This window comes from Lynx canadensis, chromosome B2 (assembly GCF_007474595.2).
Source record: "Lynx canadensis isolate LIC74 chromosome B2, mLynCan4.pri.v2, whole genome shotgun sequence".
NCBI classification, from domain to species: domain Eukaryota; kingdom Metazoa; phylum Chordata; class Mammalia; order Carnivora; family Felidae; genus Lynx; species Lynx canadensis.
Genome location: NC_044307.1, coordinates 75,300,164 through 75,314,766, shown reverse-complemented (window position 1 = coordinate 75,314,766; position 14,603 = coordinate 75,300,164). Strand labels below are relative to the sequence as shown.

General features: G+C 37.4%; 1 protein-coding gene across 1 annotated transcript in view; it reads left to right on the top strand.

Moving 5' to 3' along the window:
* ME1 (malic enzyme 1) overlaps positions 1-14,603 on the top strand; it is a 194,282-nt gene that overhangs the window by 164,119 nt on the left and 15,560 nt on the right. Inside the window, exons 10-11 of the mRNA XM_030315911.1 lie at positions 12,767-12,872; positions 14,243-14,385. Of these exons, the coding sequence (XP_030171771.1) occupies positions 12,767-12,872; positions 14,243-14,385 (249 nt within the window). The remainder of the gene's footprint in view (positions 1-12,766; positions 12,873-14,242; positions 14,386-14,603) is intronic.

Genomic DNA, 14,603 nt, shown 5'->3' with positions numbered 1-14,603 from the left:
TGTGATGTAATGAACTGGTCCAGGGACATTCTTGTGCATGTTGCTGTCCAGTTTTCCCAACACCATTTATTGAAGAGGCTGTGTTTTTTTCCATTGGATATTCTTTCCTGCTTTGTCAAAGATTTATTGACTTTATAGTTGTGGGTTCATTTCTGGGTTTTCTGTTCTGTTCCATTGATCTATGTGTCCATTTTTGTGCCAGACACATGTTTTATGTTTAAGAATGTTATCACAGCATTAATTGTAATAATGATATGTTTTATCTCATTATAATGGTAATATGCTGTAACCTAAATAGAGGATAACTGTGAAATAATTATGGAATAGCCACATGAATAGAATATACAGGCTTAGAGTTTTTTTGAAAGAACTATAAGTAACATTAAAGGATTAGTACTGTAACGTTAGATGAAAAAAGGAAAACACCATGTTATATGTCACTATTTTGTTTAAAAAACTGAGTTGCATATAGAACTATAGAAGTAAATGTATCAAATACATACTAGTTTAACTCTTATTATTTTTAATGCCTTTCTGTATATTACAAATTCTCCATAGCAATTATGTTAAAGCCAGAAAAAAAATTTTAATTAATATAGATAATATTTTCCTTAAAGAATGTATGAATAACTTTTTGTGACAAATGAAAAATAAGTAAAACAAGACAGGACATACTTTATAACATCTGAAAATCAAATAATAATAATTTTATTAACTTGTAATGTGATTTTTTTATCATATATAAGAAAAACATGAAGTTTAAAATTTCTTGTCTTAGAAACTGCTTTTGCTTTGAAGAATCAGCATAAATAGAAAAAGCTTTGCATTCTGGCCATGCAACATATATTGTGGTCAGGAAATGAGATTTACTGAATGAAATTGCCTCTGGGTCAGGTATTGTACTAGACCCTGGGACTCAGTAAGGCCCTTGATCTTAGAAGGCTTACAGCCTGGTGGGAAAAACTCAAGCCACTATGACTCTACAAGCCTAGTGGGAAAAACTCAAACAAGCCTAGTGGGAAAAACTCAAACAAGTCATTATAACTGTATATGAAAATGTTATAGAAATATGTCCTTGGTGCTAGGGGTGTCGAGGAAATGATGCTTCCACCTGCACTAGAGAGAATAGTGGGAATGTCAAGAAGGGCTCTTAGAAAATGTGTTTCTTCAGCTCATTTTGAAAGGGAGAGTTGGGAGTTTATCTTGAGTCTCCATGGACATCTTAAACGTCTTCTATCTGAAACTGAGGCAAGGGAAGCAGAATGGAAAGTTCACTAGGAGATCTTGGCTGAACTTGAGGATCATGTCTTTCATCTTTCTGTATCTTCAAAGTCCTACATAGTGTCTAGCGCATAATTGACAATAAATGTTTTGTGAAAAAGTGAATTGATTAATGAATGGCCTTCCAGGCAGAAGACCAACGTTTGCAAAAAAAAGATATTTCACTGGGAGAGGCATTTAGAGACTAGGTTTCAAAGGAAACAGATGAACAGTGAGGAAGGCTCTTGAAGCAACTTATTGCTTCAAGCAATTGAAGAAACTGAATGCAGAGGAGTCTTGTGTCTTGTCACTTCTCAGCATTGTTGAAGATGGACTGAAAGGAGGTGAAACTGAAAAAAGGAAACTAGTTACAAAGCTGTTGTAATAATACAGATAAAAATTAATTGGTGCCTGAAACAAAGCAATGATTATGAGGGTGAGTAAAAGACATTTGATTTAGCAGACTTTTAGGAAATAGGATTGTCATACTTAATAGCCCACTAAATATGGGAGGAGGAGAAGGGTAGAATACAGATGGGAACCTAGCAGGACTCCTTGGGTGTCTAGATAAGTGATGTGGCCGTTGTGATAGCAAAGGAATGGAGAACAGACTAAGAGAAAGGTAGTGCAATCCATTTTGGACAGAACAAGTTTAAGGTACCTGCGCAGATCTCATGGTGCTACCCCCTTGGCAATCAGAGGTTACAAGAATGATGCTCAGGATAAGGATCTGGGCTCCTGGAGACAGATTTCCGCATGTAAAAAGTTGGAGCCATGGAAAAAGCCATACACATTGTGCTGTAGTTAGGGATGTAATAGATTTAAGGACCTAAAAAAGTGAGTCTTTGACTGTGGTTTTCTTTTGTGATTTCTAATGACATTTTTATGTGAAATCTTTATAGAAATGTACCGATTTTAGCATCTCAAATAATTTTAATGTAGACTTACTAAACTGGGACTGCAAATTCCATGGATTATAATACTTGGAATAACTGTGAATTTGTTGCCTAGGCCTAATCAGTCACTCTTACCTCATGTCTTTTACTTGCCAAAATAAAGAACTGCATATATTCTGCTTGCCAAGATAAAGTTACATTTTAAAAGGTTGTTATATATTTAACACCTTGTGCACTATTTAATATAAAAGAAACATGAGGCTTCAATTAACCACTTTTTCTTTCAAGTTTTTAAAAAGTCAAAATTATTATGTTGATTTTTGTTGCAGAACTAATAAATCTTAGGATAACTAGTAAATTAATGTATCTTGCTTTCAAGTTTACGTGATTTTTTTTTGTTTGTTGTCCTTTATCTTTAGTACTTTTACAGCCTCTCCTGAGAACCAATCATAATAATTTATTAATTGTACTAACTGGTAATGTAATTGTTTATAATATACAAAAAAAAAATACCAAATTCATGCTTTAAACACATAAAACCAAAACCTAAAAAGGAAACTGTGAGGTTGCCTCATTTATGGAGTTCTGTCATCATCAGACCAGATGATAATTACTCTGACAGGGAAATGCTACCACAGCCTGCTAGGAAGGCCCTGTCTACAGATGCAGAGAGGGGCCCAGTTCAACTCTGGTAAACTAATGACCTGACACAGAACCAGGCCAGTGCAGTGGGCAAACTGTCCAGGTGGGCATGGATTACAAAACAAAGCACTTGTGGAAGAGTTCTTCTAGTGCCTGTGTGTAGGAAGGAATAAATACTTATCAGTAACAATCCATAGTTAGTTTTCTAGACCTGTCCTAGCTCATGAAATGCTAAGCCAAAATCTTGAGGTCTTTGCCGCCTATCCTCTCCAGCCACACCAGGACATCTGAGACTTTGAAAAAGGTAGTAATTCAGTATGGTTAATCATAGCTTCTATCCTGTCCTAAGAATCAGCACAAAATAAGGGAGAGGGGAGATTGAAGAAATAGTAACATTCAAAAGAAATTCTCAGCTATCCATAATATATTTAGTGTAATTAGAGACTCTTGAAAAAAAGAAAGAAACACCATAGGATTTGAGATTTCTAAGAAGTGTCCACGTGCACTTTGCCAAAAGAAGGCAAAAAGCATTTCAGCAAGGGATCCTGGAGAGGGGAATGAACAGAAAAGAAGTCTTCTGTATCCATATCCAACTGATGTGAGTGGCATAAAGAATCTGGATTCCAAATTAGATTTTGAAAGAAGGAGGAAAATGAGCCATTGGTGCAGAAAATAGAAGTCCAAAGGTATAGGCAGTTGCTTTAATATTGCCAGATCTAGAGGTCACATTTCAATAGTTCTTTTCATCTAAACCAGATTGTCACATCAACTTTGAAAACAGTGAAGAAAATACTTGAAGGGCGCCTGGGTGGCTCAGGCAGTTAGTGTCCGACACTTGATTCTGGCTCAGGTCATGATCTCATGGTTCGTGGGATCAAGCCCGTGTCAGGCTCTGTGATTGGGATTCTCTCCCCCTCTCTCTGCCCCTCCCCCTTTCTCTCTCCCACTCTCCCCCCAAATAAATAAGTGAACATTAAAAACAAAGAAAATACTTGAGGGACCTTTATTTTTGTCTTTTGATTCTTCTGTTTTTGGCAAATAGAGTCCTTCAGCAGTGCTAGTATTATCGTTTCATGATTCCTGGCCTTGCTAAGTCAGTGCCAAGAATCGAGCCTTTGGGGGAGAGACTGTGGGTAATCTGTGTTTCTTACTGGCTGGATGTCTTCTGGTCAAGATCTGGCTTCAGTGGCTAGGAGCTGCCAGTGCTGTTGCTACGCCTAAGAAAATGAAGTGTTCACGATGGGCGCCTGGGTGGCTCAGTCGGTTGAGTGTCCGACTCTTGATTTCAGCTCAGGTCATGATCCCAGGGTCGTGGGGTCGAGCTCCGTGTCAGGATCCACAATGAGCTCAGTGTGGAGCCTTTTTAAGATTCTCTCTCTTCTTTCCCTCTGCCCCTGTCCCTGCTCTTCTGTCTCCCTCTCTCAAATGAAAAAAATAAATAAATAAGAAAAGAAAGTAAAGTGTTCATGCTAAGAGTATGCATCTTTGCCTTTCATACAATGTTTATCCATCTTCTTTGTGATTTGCTTCTCATTCCAGGAAATTTAGGGGCTTTAAAGCACATTAAATATTTTTCATTATATCTGAAGTTGTCAGTCAGAAAAGCAGTAATAGAAATCTGTGATTGCTAATTTATGTTATTCTGTAGCTTTTCTTCTTATTAACAGAAAAATCAATTTATACATTTTTTAAAAACGTATCACATATCTTTTTAAAATGCATCTGGTAGAAATGTGACAAATCATTTGGTGCAGTGATTCTAAATATTGGCTGATCATCCTAATTACATGGGAAATTAAAAAAACATATATGTACAGATTCCAGGGCTTCATCCTGGACTTGACTTAGAATAGCTGAAAGCAAGGTTCAAGAATCTGGCTTTCCTGAAGTGAGTCTGGTGCTCATTTGGCTTTGGATCTCGTTCACTTTCATCACATTGTCATCATCACTAACCCAGGCTGCTTTTATAGATGGAGAAATCAACGTCCATGGAAGTATCATAGGGCGTGCCCTAGGTCGTGAGGTGAGGGAAGAGGCTGAGGACTATTGTCCTGAACCTTAGTCCCATGTTCTGTGTCCAGCATTTGTAGATGGCGTTTTCTGTGTCTCACCCGGGAGCTCTTTTTTTTACCCTTCTGAATACCATTACAAGCTTTCAGAAGTAACATGTATTTATTTGCTGTTGGCTCTTAGAATGCATTCTTCTACTAGTTATTTATTCATGTCCCTAGCCAACAAAATTAATCAGAAATTAATGGCATATTGACAGTAATTACAGTTTTGTAGACAATATTATAAAATACATTTAAATTTTTTTTGAATTTACTGTTTTGGATAGTCTGAGACACTGCACTCAGGAAAATATTTTGAATCATTCAGTTAAAAAAATGGGTATCACGTCTCTGTCACTTTCAGTTTATTCAGCGTCTTCTAAATTCATTTTACAACTTGGATTTGCAGGTCCACATTCAATATAAACAGACTAGATCCCCTTTTGTTTGCATTTTGCAGTCCCAGCACAATTCAAAATGTACCAGGTTGAATTCAGTTATTTCAGCTGCTAAGAAATCATTACTTTTTTTTCTTTTCTCGTCTCTTTTGTTTTGTTTGGTTTGGTTTGGTTTGGTTTTTTTTGAGAGAGAGAGAGAAAGTGCCAAGTGCACAAGCAGGGGAGAAGGGCAGAGGAAGAGAAGAATCTAAAGGAGAATCTCCAGGTTGAGCCTGGAGCCCAGTGCGGGGCTCGATCCCACCACTGTGAGATCATGACCTGAGCTGAAACCAAGAGTCCAATGCTCAACCGACTGAACCACCAAGGCTCCCCCAGGCAGTTTTTAAAATAAACAGATCAGTGGCGTCTTTTCCTCTTTCATAGTATTTCTTATTTCCTATTCTTTTGATAATTCTGAAAATGTTACAAATGTTCTTTTCTCTCACAATCCTTTCTGCGAGGTTTCTCCTTTCTGCTTAAAGTAATCCACAGGTTAAGACTGGTTATATTTAACTGTCATTAAAGAAGAAAACATGATACTAGAATGCAGTAATATAACATTTAAAAGCCAGATCCAGGAAGTATGGTCTTTCTTGGCCATATTCATCATTGGTTATTCCTTTGATGGAGTACAGTTTTCAGTCCTGTGGTATGTAAATTTTTTTTTCTTTTTACATTTATTTATTTTTGAGAAACAGAGTGAGACAAAGCGTGACCTGGGGAGGGGCAGAAAGAGAAGGAGACACAGAATCCGAAGCAGGCTCCAGGCTCTAAGCAAGCTGTCAGCACAGAGCCTGATGCGGGGCTCGAACCCACGAACTGTGAGATCATGACCTGAGCCAAAGTCGGACACTCAACCGTCTGAGCCACCCAGGCGCCCCTCAGTCCTGTGGTATATAAAGGGGAAGCAAGAGTGTCTGCGAGTTCACTTGAGCCACCTCACTGATAGGGAAGAGAGATGGGTTCAATTAGAACAGATTCAAAATATCTGGGTTCCTCACCTGGGAAAGGAAGACTGTGATTCAGTATCTCTTTTCAAATACACAAAAGATCATTTAAGGGCAATGGCACAGAATTGAACAAAAGGAAATTATATAATAAGCAGGAATTCAGGAATTAAAAAAACACCATTGTTTAAGGATAGAACAGTGGTAAAATTTACATTACTATGAATCTTAAAAACGTACAGGGGCACCCATATAGCTCAGTCAAACATCCGACTTCAGCTCAGATCTCGTGGCTTGGGAGTTCGAGCCCTGCGTGGGACTCTGTGCTGACAGCTCGGAGTCTGGAGCCTGCTTCGGATTCTGTATCTCCCTTTCTCTCACTGCCCCTCCCCCACTTGGGTTTTCTCTCTCTCTCTCAAAAATAAGTAAAACTTTTTAAAAACCATATAGACACTTTCTTGGTTTTAATGTTTGGTCATTGGCCTTCCCAGAAGATAAGGGCTTCTCAAGGCAAATTTGCCTCCTGATGGTGTGTGTACTATTTTCAGATACAAAATGAAGAGACTACTAGCCTAAAGATATGTATTAGTTAGATTTTAGGTTAAATTGCTCTCCAAGGAGAGCCCAAAATATGTTAACCCAAACAAGTTAAAATGTATTTGTCATCTGATAGTATAGAGGTGGGCAGAGCAGAGTCATCTCCGTGTCCATCATCTATCTCTGGGAAAGCAAAGAAGCTTTCCAGGTGTCACCATCACAGCCACCTGGGGAGAGAGGGTGGGGAATGGACTGGGGTGGGAGGGTGTGTGTGTGCTGCATCAGAAGGTGCACACCTCACTTCCACTCCACCCTTTCCAACAGAGATAGTCTCATGCCACTCTATGTTGCAAGGAGGCTAAGAAATATAGTCTCTGCCTGGGGAACAATGTGGTTGGCTAAAACTGGAAAATCTTATCATTAAAAAGGAACGAATGAAAAAAGTTTCAAAAAAGAGATTGTACACTTAAAAATTTAAAATTTCATACTGTGTTTTCACAGTAATGTAATTATTTTTAAAGGATAGCATGAAGTGCCTGGCTGGCTCAGTCAGAAGAGCATGTGACTCTTGATCTCCAGATCATGAGTTCGAGCCCCACACTAGGTGTAGAGATTACAAAAATAAATAAATAAACTTAAAAAAAATTAATTAAAATTTAAAAAGGAGAGCATGAATATTGATGGACAATTAGAATTCTCTACCATGGCATGAAAAGAGTTTCAGAATTTGGATATAAAAGTAATATGACATTTTCAGACACTATAGTAAACTTATTGAATTGTATTCGCATAATACTTTGTCTGGTGGAAAATCGAAAAGACCAGAAAGCAAACCCTGTGACATGTTGTTTAAGAGTTACGCGTCTTCTCAGTAGCCCTCAAGATTACATAGCATTGCATTGAGGTGACTCTAGCTATTTTGGAACAGGTGAATAATTATCCTGAGATCTCTTTCTCTGTTAGGGAACCTAGCACACGTTAAACAAGTTCTCTTGTCCATAAAAACATTCTGAAATGCAAATCTCCAAACCTTAGAAGAAGTAGACACAGGGCCAAATGTTCAGGAGTAGTTGTAATACACATCTGCATTAGCAAGGAACTGCTGAGGCTGTGGACTCAAGAATCAGTGTCTTAGCCACAGACAGGAAGCTGCCAAATATGGTGGCTGCCGCCACCACCATTACTCAGCACACCTGTGGGTGGTAGGCTAGATACTAGAGACCACTGCTTTTGCCTAAAAACAAACAAGCACTACCACACGCTTCCAGAAGAGCCACATGGCTTCTACTTCAGGATGTGCGTTTTCTCCTTCAGGGTCCTACGAAGGTACATCAGCGTGGTGACTGCTGTGTCAGAAGTAGAAAGTCAAGCTTCAAGATATAGTTTAGCCCTTTAACCTCAAGTGTACAGGAAGCCACACTAGAAGCAATTTAGAGTTCTGTGGTATTTGCCATATAGAGCCTCAGGTAGATGTTAGTCTAACATCTTGCCTTTGTACTTGATATTGAGTATATGCATTTCTGGGAAAGAGCAACAAGCCAAAACTCTGTTGTGTTTATGTTGGAAGCTAAAAGTTATTATTCCCAGGAAATATGTCTCACTGAGCTGCAACTTTATTGAATACCTGTTCTAGAAATTTCACTGTAGTGAGAACAAAAATAGTCATGAATTTTAGCTTATATTACTTCCAGAAATAGTTTAGAAATAATTTATATAGTTAAATACTGTAACCATCAAATGGTTCCAAGTTCTTATTCCTACCCACAACCAGAATTTTTCATTCTTTTCCAATAATGCAAGATTTTTTTTTTTTTTTTTTTTTTTTTTTGCCAAGTAACTAAGCAGTAATAAGAGCATTGAGGATTGCAAAAGCATTCTTTTCATTAAATCATTTCAGGGAAAGGAACCTCTTATTCCCAAAGCAGCAAATAGTAATAATGAGTAAAAAGAAATGATGGAATATATAATCAAAATTTAAATTATCCTCTGTATCACTCAGCTATTGCTGAATTATCAAAGGCTACAGTATCTCAGTGACATACAGCAATAATGATTTATTTCTCACACACCTGAGGGTCAGGTGGAGCAGCTCTGATGATGTTGGCGGGGTGGCTCTAAGCTGTAGTTTGGGTCCAGGTCTTTTTCACAAGGTTCTCATCTTCAGTGGACCATCAGGCTACCTAGGTTATGCACGTTAAAGCACAAATGGCAAAGGCACAAGAGAATGAGCAGAAACACCAGTTACTCTTAAGGCCTAAGGTTGGCACACTTTCATTTCAGCGTACATTTTATTGACCAAAGAGAATCACATGTTCAAGTCCAAAGAGAAGGGGTGGGAAAGTATAACTTCTTTTTGTGGAAGGAACTGTCAAGTTACATTGTAAAGAACATTGACACAGGAAATGGATGCTGAGGAATTGGGGCCTAAATTGAAGTCTTAATTATCAAAATATTTAGAGGAAATTCTGTGGTACTCCAAGGCTTCTGTTTCTTTCATTTGTGACTAATAAATTATCATTAAGCCTAGCCTTTGTTTATATACTAGGATAACGTTTAATTAATCTCCATAATTGAGGTATGTAAATGAAATAGACTTCCTGGCTGAGAAGATAAGAGAGGGGAGGAGGATGCTACCAGGTAGCTCCTCCCCCCAATTTGGTGAGAGTTGTAAACATTTCAGTGTTGTCATAGATTTCTTTATATTATTAAAAAGCAATTTAAAAAAATCTTGTCTCATAAATACAGTGTTTACTCATGGAATCAGTCTAGGTTTGCATAAACTACTTGTTAGACCCATGACTAATTTTAAAAAACCTATGATAATAGGTAGGTTTTATTGATAAAAGTGGCAACTGAATTTATATGATTTTTGACTTTTTCTTCATAAAGAAGATGAATAAGAATATGGTCTAATATACTCAATATTACTGGAGACTAGTCAGGAATATGAAATAGTAATCTTCAAATTTGATTCTGAATGAAATAAGATTTTTTATCGATATATAATTGATGTATAAGTTTGTGTCAGTTTTAGGTATACAGCATAATGATGCAAAACTTGTATATATTGCAAAATGATCACCACAGTAACTCTAGTTAACACTTATCATCACACATAGTTACAAATGTTTTTTTTCTTGTGATAAGAACTTTTAAGATCTATTCTCTTAAAAACTTTCAAGTATACAATACAGTACTAACTATAGTTGCCAAGCCGTACATTATCCCCAGGACTTACTTATTTTGTAACAGGAAGTTTGTACCTTTTGACCACCTTCACCCATTTTGCCCTCTGTCCCCCAACTCCTCACCTCTGGCAACCACCAATCTTTTCTCTGAATCTGTAAGTTCAGGCTTTTTTTTTTTTTTTGGTTCCTTTTTTAATTTCTACATATAAATGAAATCATATAGTATTTATCTTTCTTTGTCTGACTTATCTCACTTGGCATAGTGCCCTCAAGGTCCATCCATGTTGTTGCAAATGGCGATATTTCATCATTTTTTGTGGCTGAATAATATTTTGTGTGTGTGTGTGTGTGTGTGTGTGTGTGTGTGTGTGTCTTGTTTTTAATCCATTCATCCATCTATTCATGGACACTTAGGTTGCTTCCATGTCTGGGCTCTTGTAAATAACGCTGCAGTGAACATGGCATACAGGTATCTTTTCTATTTAGTGTTAAGATTATTTTTCACAGTGTCTCAGAAGAAAAGGTAGGATAAATAACTTTTTAGAATGCAGAAGTGACTAACAGTAAATTCTATTCTTAGGAAGCTATTCACTCTAATATCCTGCTCATAATAGAAAACAGTAATATAGAAACAGCACTTTACAGAAGACTGTAAGAAAATATACCAAAATTATAGCTGTTGGTATTATGACTTTTTTTCTTCCTCACAATAATTTTAATTACAACAGCTAATGTTAAGCTATTGTTAAAAACTGGCACAATCCTGGGGCGCCTGAGTGGCTAGGTTGGTTGAGTCTCCAACTCTTGATTTCAGCTCAGGTCATGATCACAGTTTGAGCCCTGCATCGGGCTCAGCACTGACAGTGTGGAGCTTGCTTGGGATTCTCTCTCTCCCCGCCTCTCTCTCTGCCCTTGCTCTCTCTCTCTCTCTCTCTCTCAACAGCAAATAAGTAAACATTAAGAAAACTTGCACAATCCTAAGTACTTTAGATGTATTGTTTGATTTAATTTGTAAACAACCTGATGAGGTAGAAATTCTTTCTTTCTTCCTTTTTCTTTTTTTCCCTCCCTCCCTGATTTTCTTCTTTCTGTTGAGGTATAGTTGGCACACAGTGTTACATTAGTTTTAGGTGTACAACATAGTGATTCATCAACTAGACTGTGCTGTGTGCTCACCACAGGTGTAGCTAACATCTGTCACCATACAACACTATTACGATACCATTGACTATAATTCCTATGTGGCACGTTTCATCCCTGATTTATTCATTTCATAGCTGCGATCCTCTACCCCCAGTCCCCTTCACCCATTTTTCCCTCCCTCCTCCCCTCTGGCAACCATCACTTTGTTCTCTGTATTTGTGGGTCTCTTCCTGCTTTTTTGTTTGTTCATTTGTTTTGTTTTTTTCAATTCCACATATAAATGAAATCATATGGTATGTGTCTTTCTGTGTCTGACTTACTTCACTCAGCATAATACCCTCTAAGTCCATCCAGGTCATAAAGGGAAAAACCTCATTTTTTTTATGGCTGAGTATTGCTCCTTTGTATATTTATTACCACATCATCTTTAAGGTAGAACTTACCATCTTTATTTTACAGATGAGGAAGCAAGTGCAGCAAATAGGTTCATATGCTGCAAGTGATCTGTAATTCACATGTACAATATTTTAAAAATGGAAATAAAATGATAATAACCTTTTAAAGCGAGAAAATTGTACCATCTTTAGAGCAACAATTTGTAAACAACCTGACCTATACCATTTGTAAAGCTTTTTCTCCAGGACTGTACCGTGCTGTATTATTGGAAAGACTGAGTTCCAGGGCCTTCCTTGGGCAAGTCCTTTAATATCTCTGAGCCTCTGTTTTCTCATGTGAAATGACTCTAATTACTTGCCTTACTTCTTAAAATTGTTGAGGGGATCATATGAAATATGTGAAAACAACTTGTAAGTCAAAGTACCATATAATATTAGGCAGTGATTTATTACTTTAAGTCAAGATAAAAAATTTGCAGCTAGAGGGGCACCTGGGTGGCTCAGTCAGTTGAGCGTCGATCTCTGCTCAGGTCATGATCTCGCAGTTCGTGAGTTTGAGCCCCACATCAGGCTGTCTTCTGTCAGTGCAGAGCCCACTTGGGATCCTCTGTTTCCCATTCTCTCTGCCCTTCCCTTGCTCGCGTATGCGTGCTCCTTTCCTCTCTCTCAAAAAATACATAAACATAAAAAAATTTGCAGATAGAGAATTATAATTAGATGTTCCCTAGATAACACGATGACACATTCATAGTCAAAACATTAACATAAAAATATTGAAAGCTAGTACTTATTTAGAAAATCAAGCTATGGTATAAATATGGCCTTGAGTTCAATTTTTACTCAGTGGTACATGAATTGGGAGTGTTGTGACTAAAGCCAACTCTGCATTCTAAGACACATTTAATACAAATAATGTTTAGTAAATGATATCTTTATTTAAATGACATTTTGCACTATCATTTATTAGTGCCAGTTTCTCATAAATGTCTGTAGAGTTAGGATTTTAATATTAAATAATATTTAAGAAAGGGAAAGACTTGTTTGTTCACTGCTCATCCCCATTGCCTAGAATATTGAGAAATAAGTATTTGTTGAAAGATTGAATGAAAGAATACTCCAATAATTAGAGAAGAAAATTTAAGAACAGGTGTAATACATGATACACAAAAATGTTAAGCACAAATACTCATAATATGTGTAATATTCTGAAATTTCATTGGCTCACAAACGTTTGGCAGATTTAACATTTCTTTGTATTTGCCTTACTTAGGGACGTGCTGCCTTAACACAAGAGAAGAAGGAATTTGCCCATGAACATGAAGAAATGAAGAACCTAGAAGCCATTGTTCAAGAAATAAAACCAACTGCCCTCATAGGTAAACTGCTCCCTCTTTCCCATAAACCCAACCCAACCCCATTTTGGCCTGATTCATTTTCTTAATTGATTTTTGAGGCATAATTTAGCTTTTTGAAATTTTGACCTTTGGAATTCACAAACAAAATCACACGTTCACTGAATCAACAGTACCCCATGGACACTTAGATTTGTAAATTTCGTACTGTGTTCTCAGTCCTATCAGCTGAAGTGTGTAGCCCCCTCTGCTAACTCTGTCAACCTGTCAATCCTTGGCAGATTCAGCCTTTCCCAGGCTTGATTGCTCCAGATACACACTGGTTCTCAAATGGGAGTGACTTTGCCCCCAAAGAAACATTTGGCAATGTCTGGAGATGTTTTTGGTTATTACAACTTTGGAAAGGGTTGGGGGAGGGGTGGTCAGGGCCACTGACATCTAGTGGGTAGAGACTGGAGATGGTATTCAATACCCTACAGTGCACAGGAAAGCACCCCTTCCCCCCCACACAAAGAATTATCTGACCCACAATGTTCATATCCCAGAGGTTGAGAAATACTGCACTAACTACTAGACCCTCCCTGAAGACAGGGAGACCACATCTATATTCCTCATAGCACTTAACACAGTGCTTACACAGTGCATGTGCACATATGATGTTTAATATAGTCAAATTTAATGTGGTTAAAAAAACTCAGAGGAGGGTATGAAACTTTGTACCTTATTTTGCGTGTATAGAATGTCAGTTCTTACTTTGTATCATAATCCACTCCTGGAAGTTCTTGTAAATATGACAGTATTGAGAACAATGATGATAATCGTAACAAAAACAAATACTCCATCGCAGAAACTGTAATAAGCCTTGTTTTTTACAAAATACATTGTATCAGGATTTTTCTCCATTTCCATCATGCTAATTGCTTTATCCTTTGTCAGGATTCTTTCAGTGAGTGATACTGCAGTTTTACAATTGAATTGGATGGTTGTCTTAAGTGTTAGCACTGGTTTATAAAAAATAATTACTTTATAACCTGAGAGACTGGAATATACTCCTAGAATTATTTATAGAGGGATAATATATATTAGGCACATTTTAATTTCCTGTAATCAGTGTCTGTCATCAAAATACCTAGTGATTTGATCACTGACTCGGTGTATTATGAGCCAAATGTTAGATCTGTGTTGTTTTGTATAGATACTTGGAGATTTGTAACCCTAAAGGTTGTTGGCATTAACAAACGTATCTCTTTCTGTCACTGTTAATGCAGATCTTCTATATTTTGTTTAGGGTCTATCAGAAAGTGACCTGACCTGTCTCATTGTCTTGAGGGCATGGACGTCTTACTTCACTAACCGCTGATAGTCTATTCACTGGTTTCTCATTTCTACATCAGGAGTTGCTGCGATTGGTGGTGCATTCTCAGAACAAATTCTCAAGGACATGGCTGCCTTCAATGACCGACCTATTATTTTTGCATTGAGTAATCCAACTAGCAAAGCAGAATGTACTGCAGAGCAGTGCTATAAACTAACCAAGGTAAAGCAAAAGTGTAACTTCTCTCCCCCTCCTCCAGTCCGCAGCTCTGCCAGTGCTGACACAGGGTCTGATATTTTAATACTCTAATTCTTAATCATTATGGAGGAACCAAGGACATGTAAGATTCTTACTACTTAATTTAAAAGTTAAACAACCAAGATTGAAAGAAAAGTGAATAGGTCAGAGGGGTTAAGAACTGTTTCCTCTTCTAGAATGTT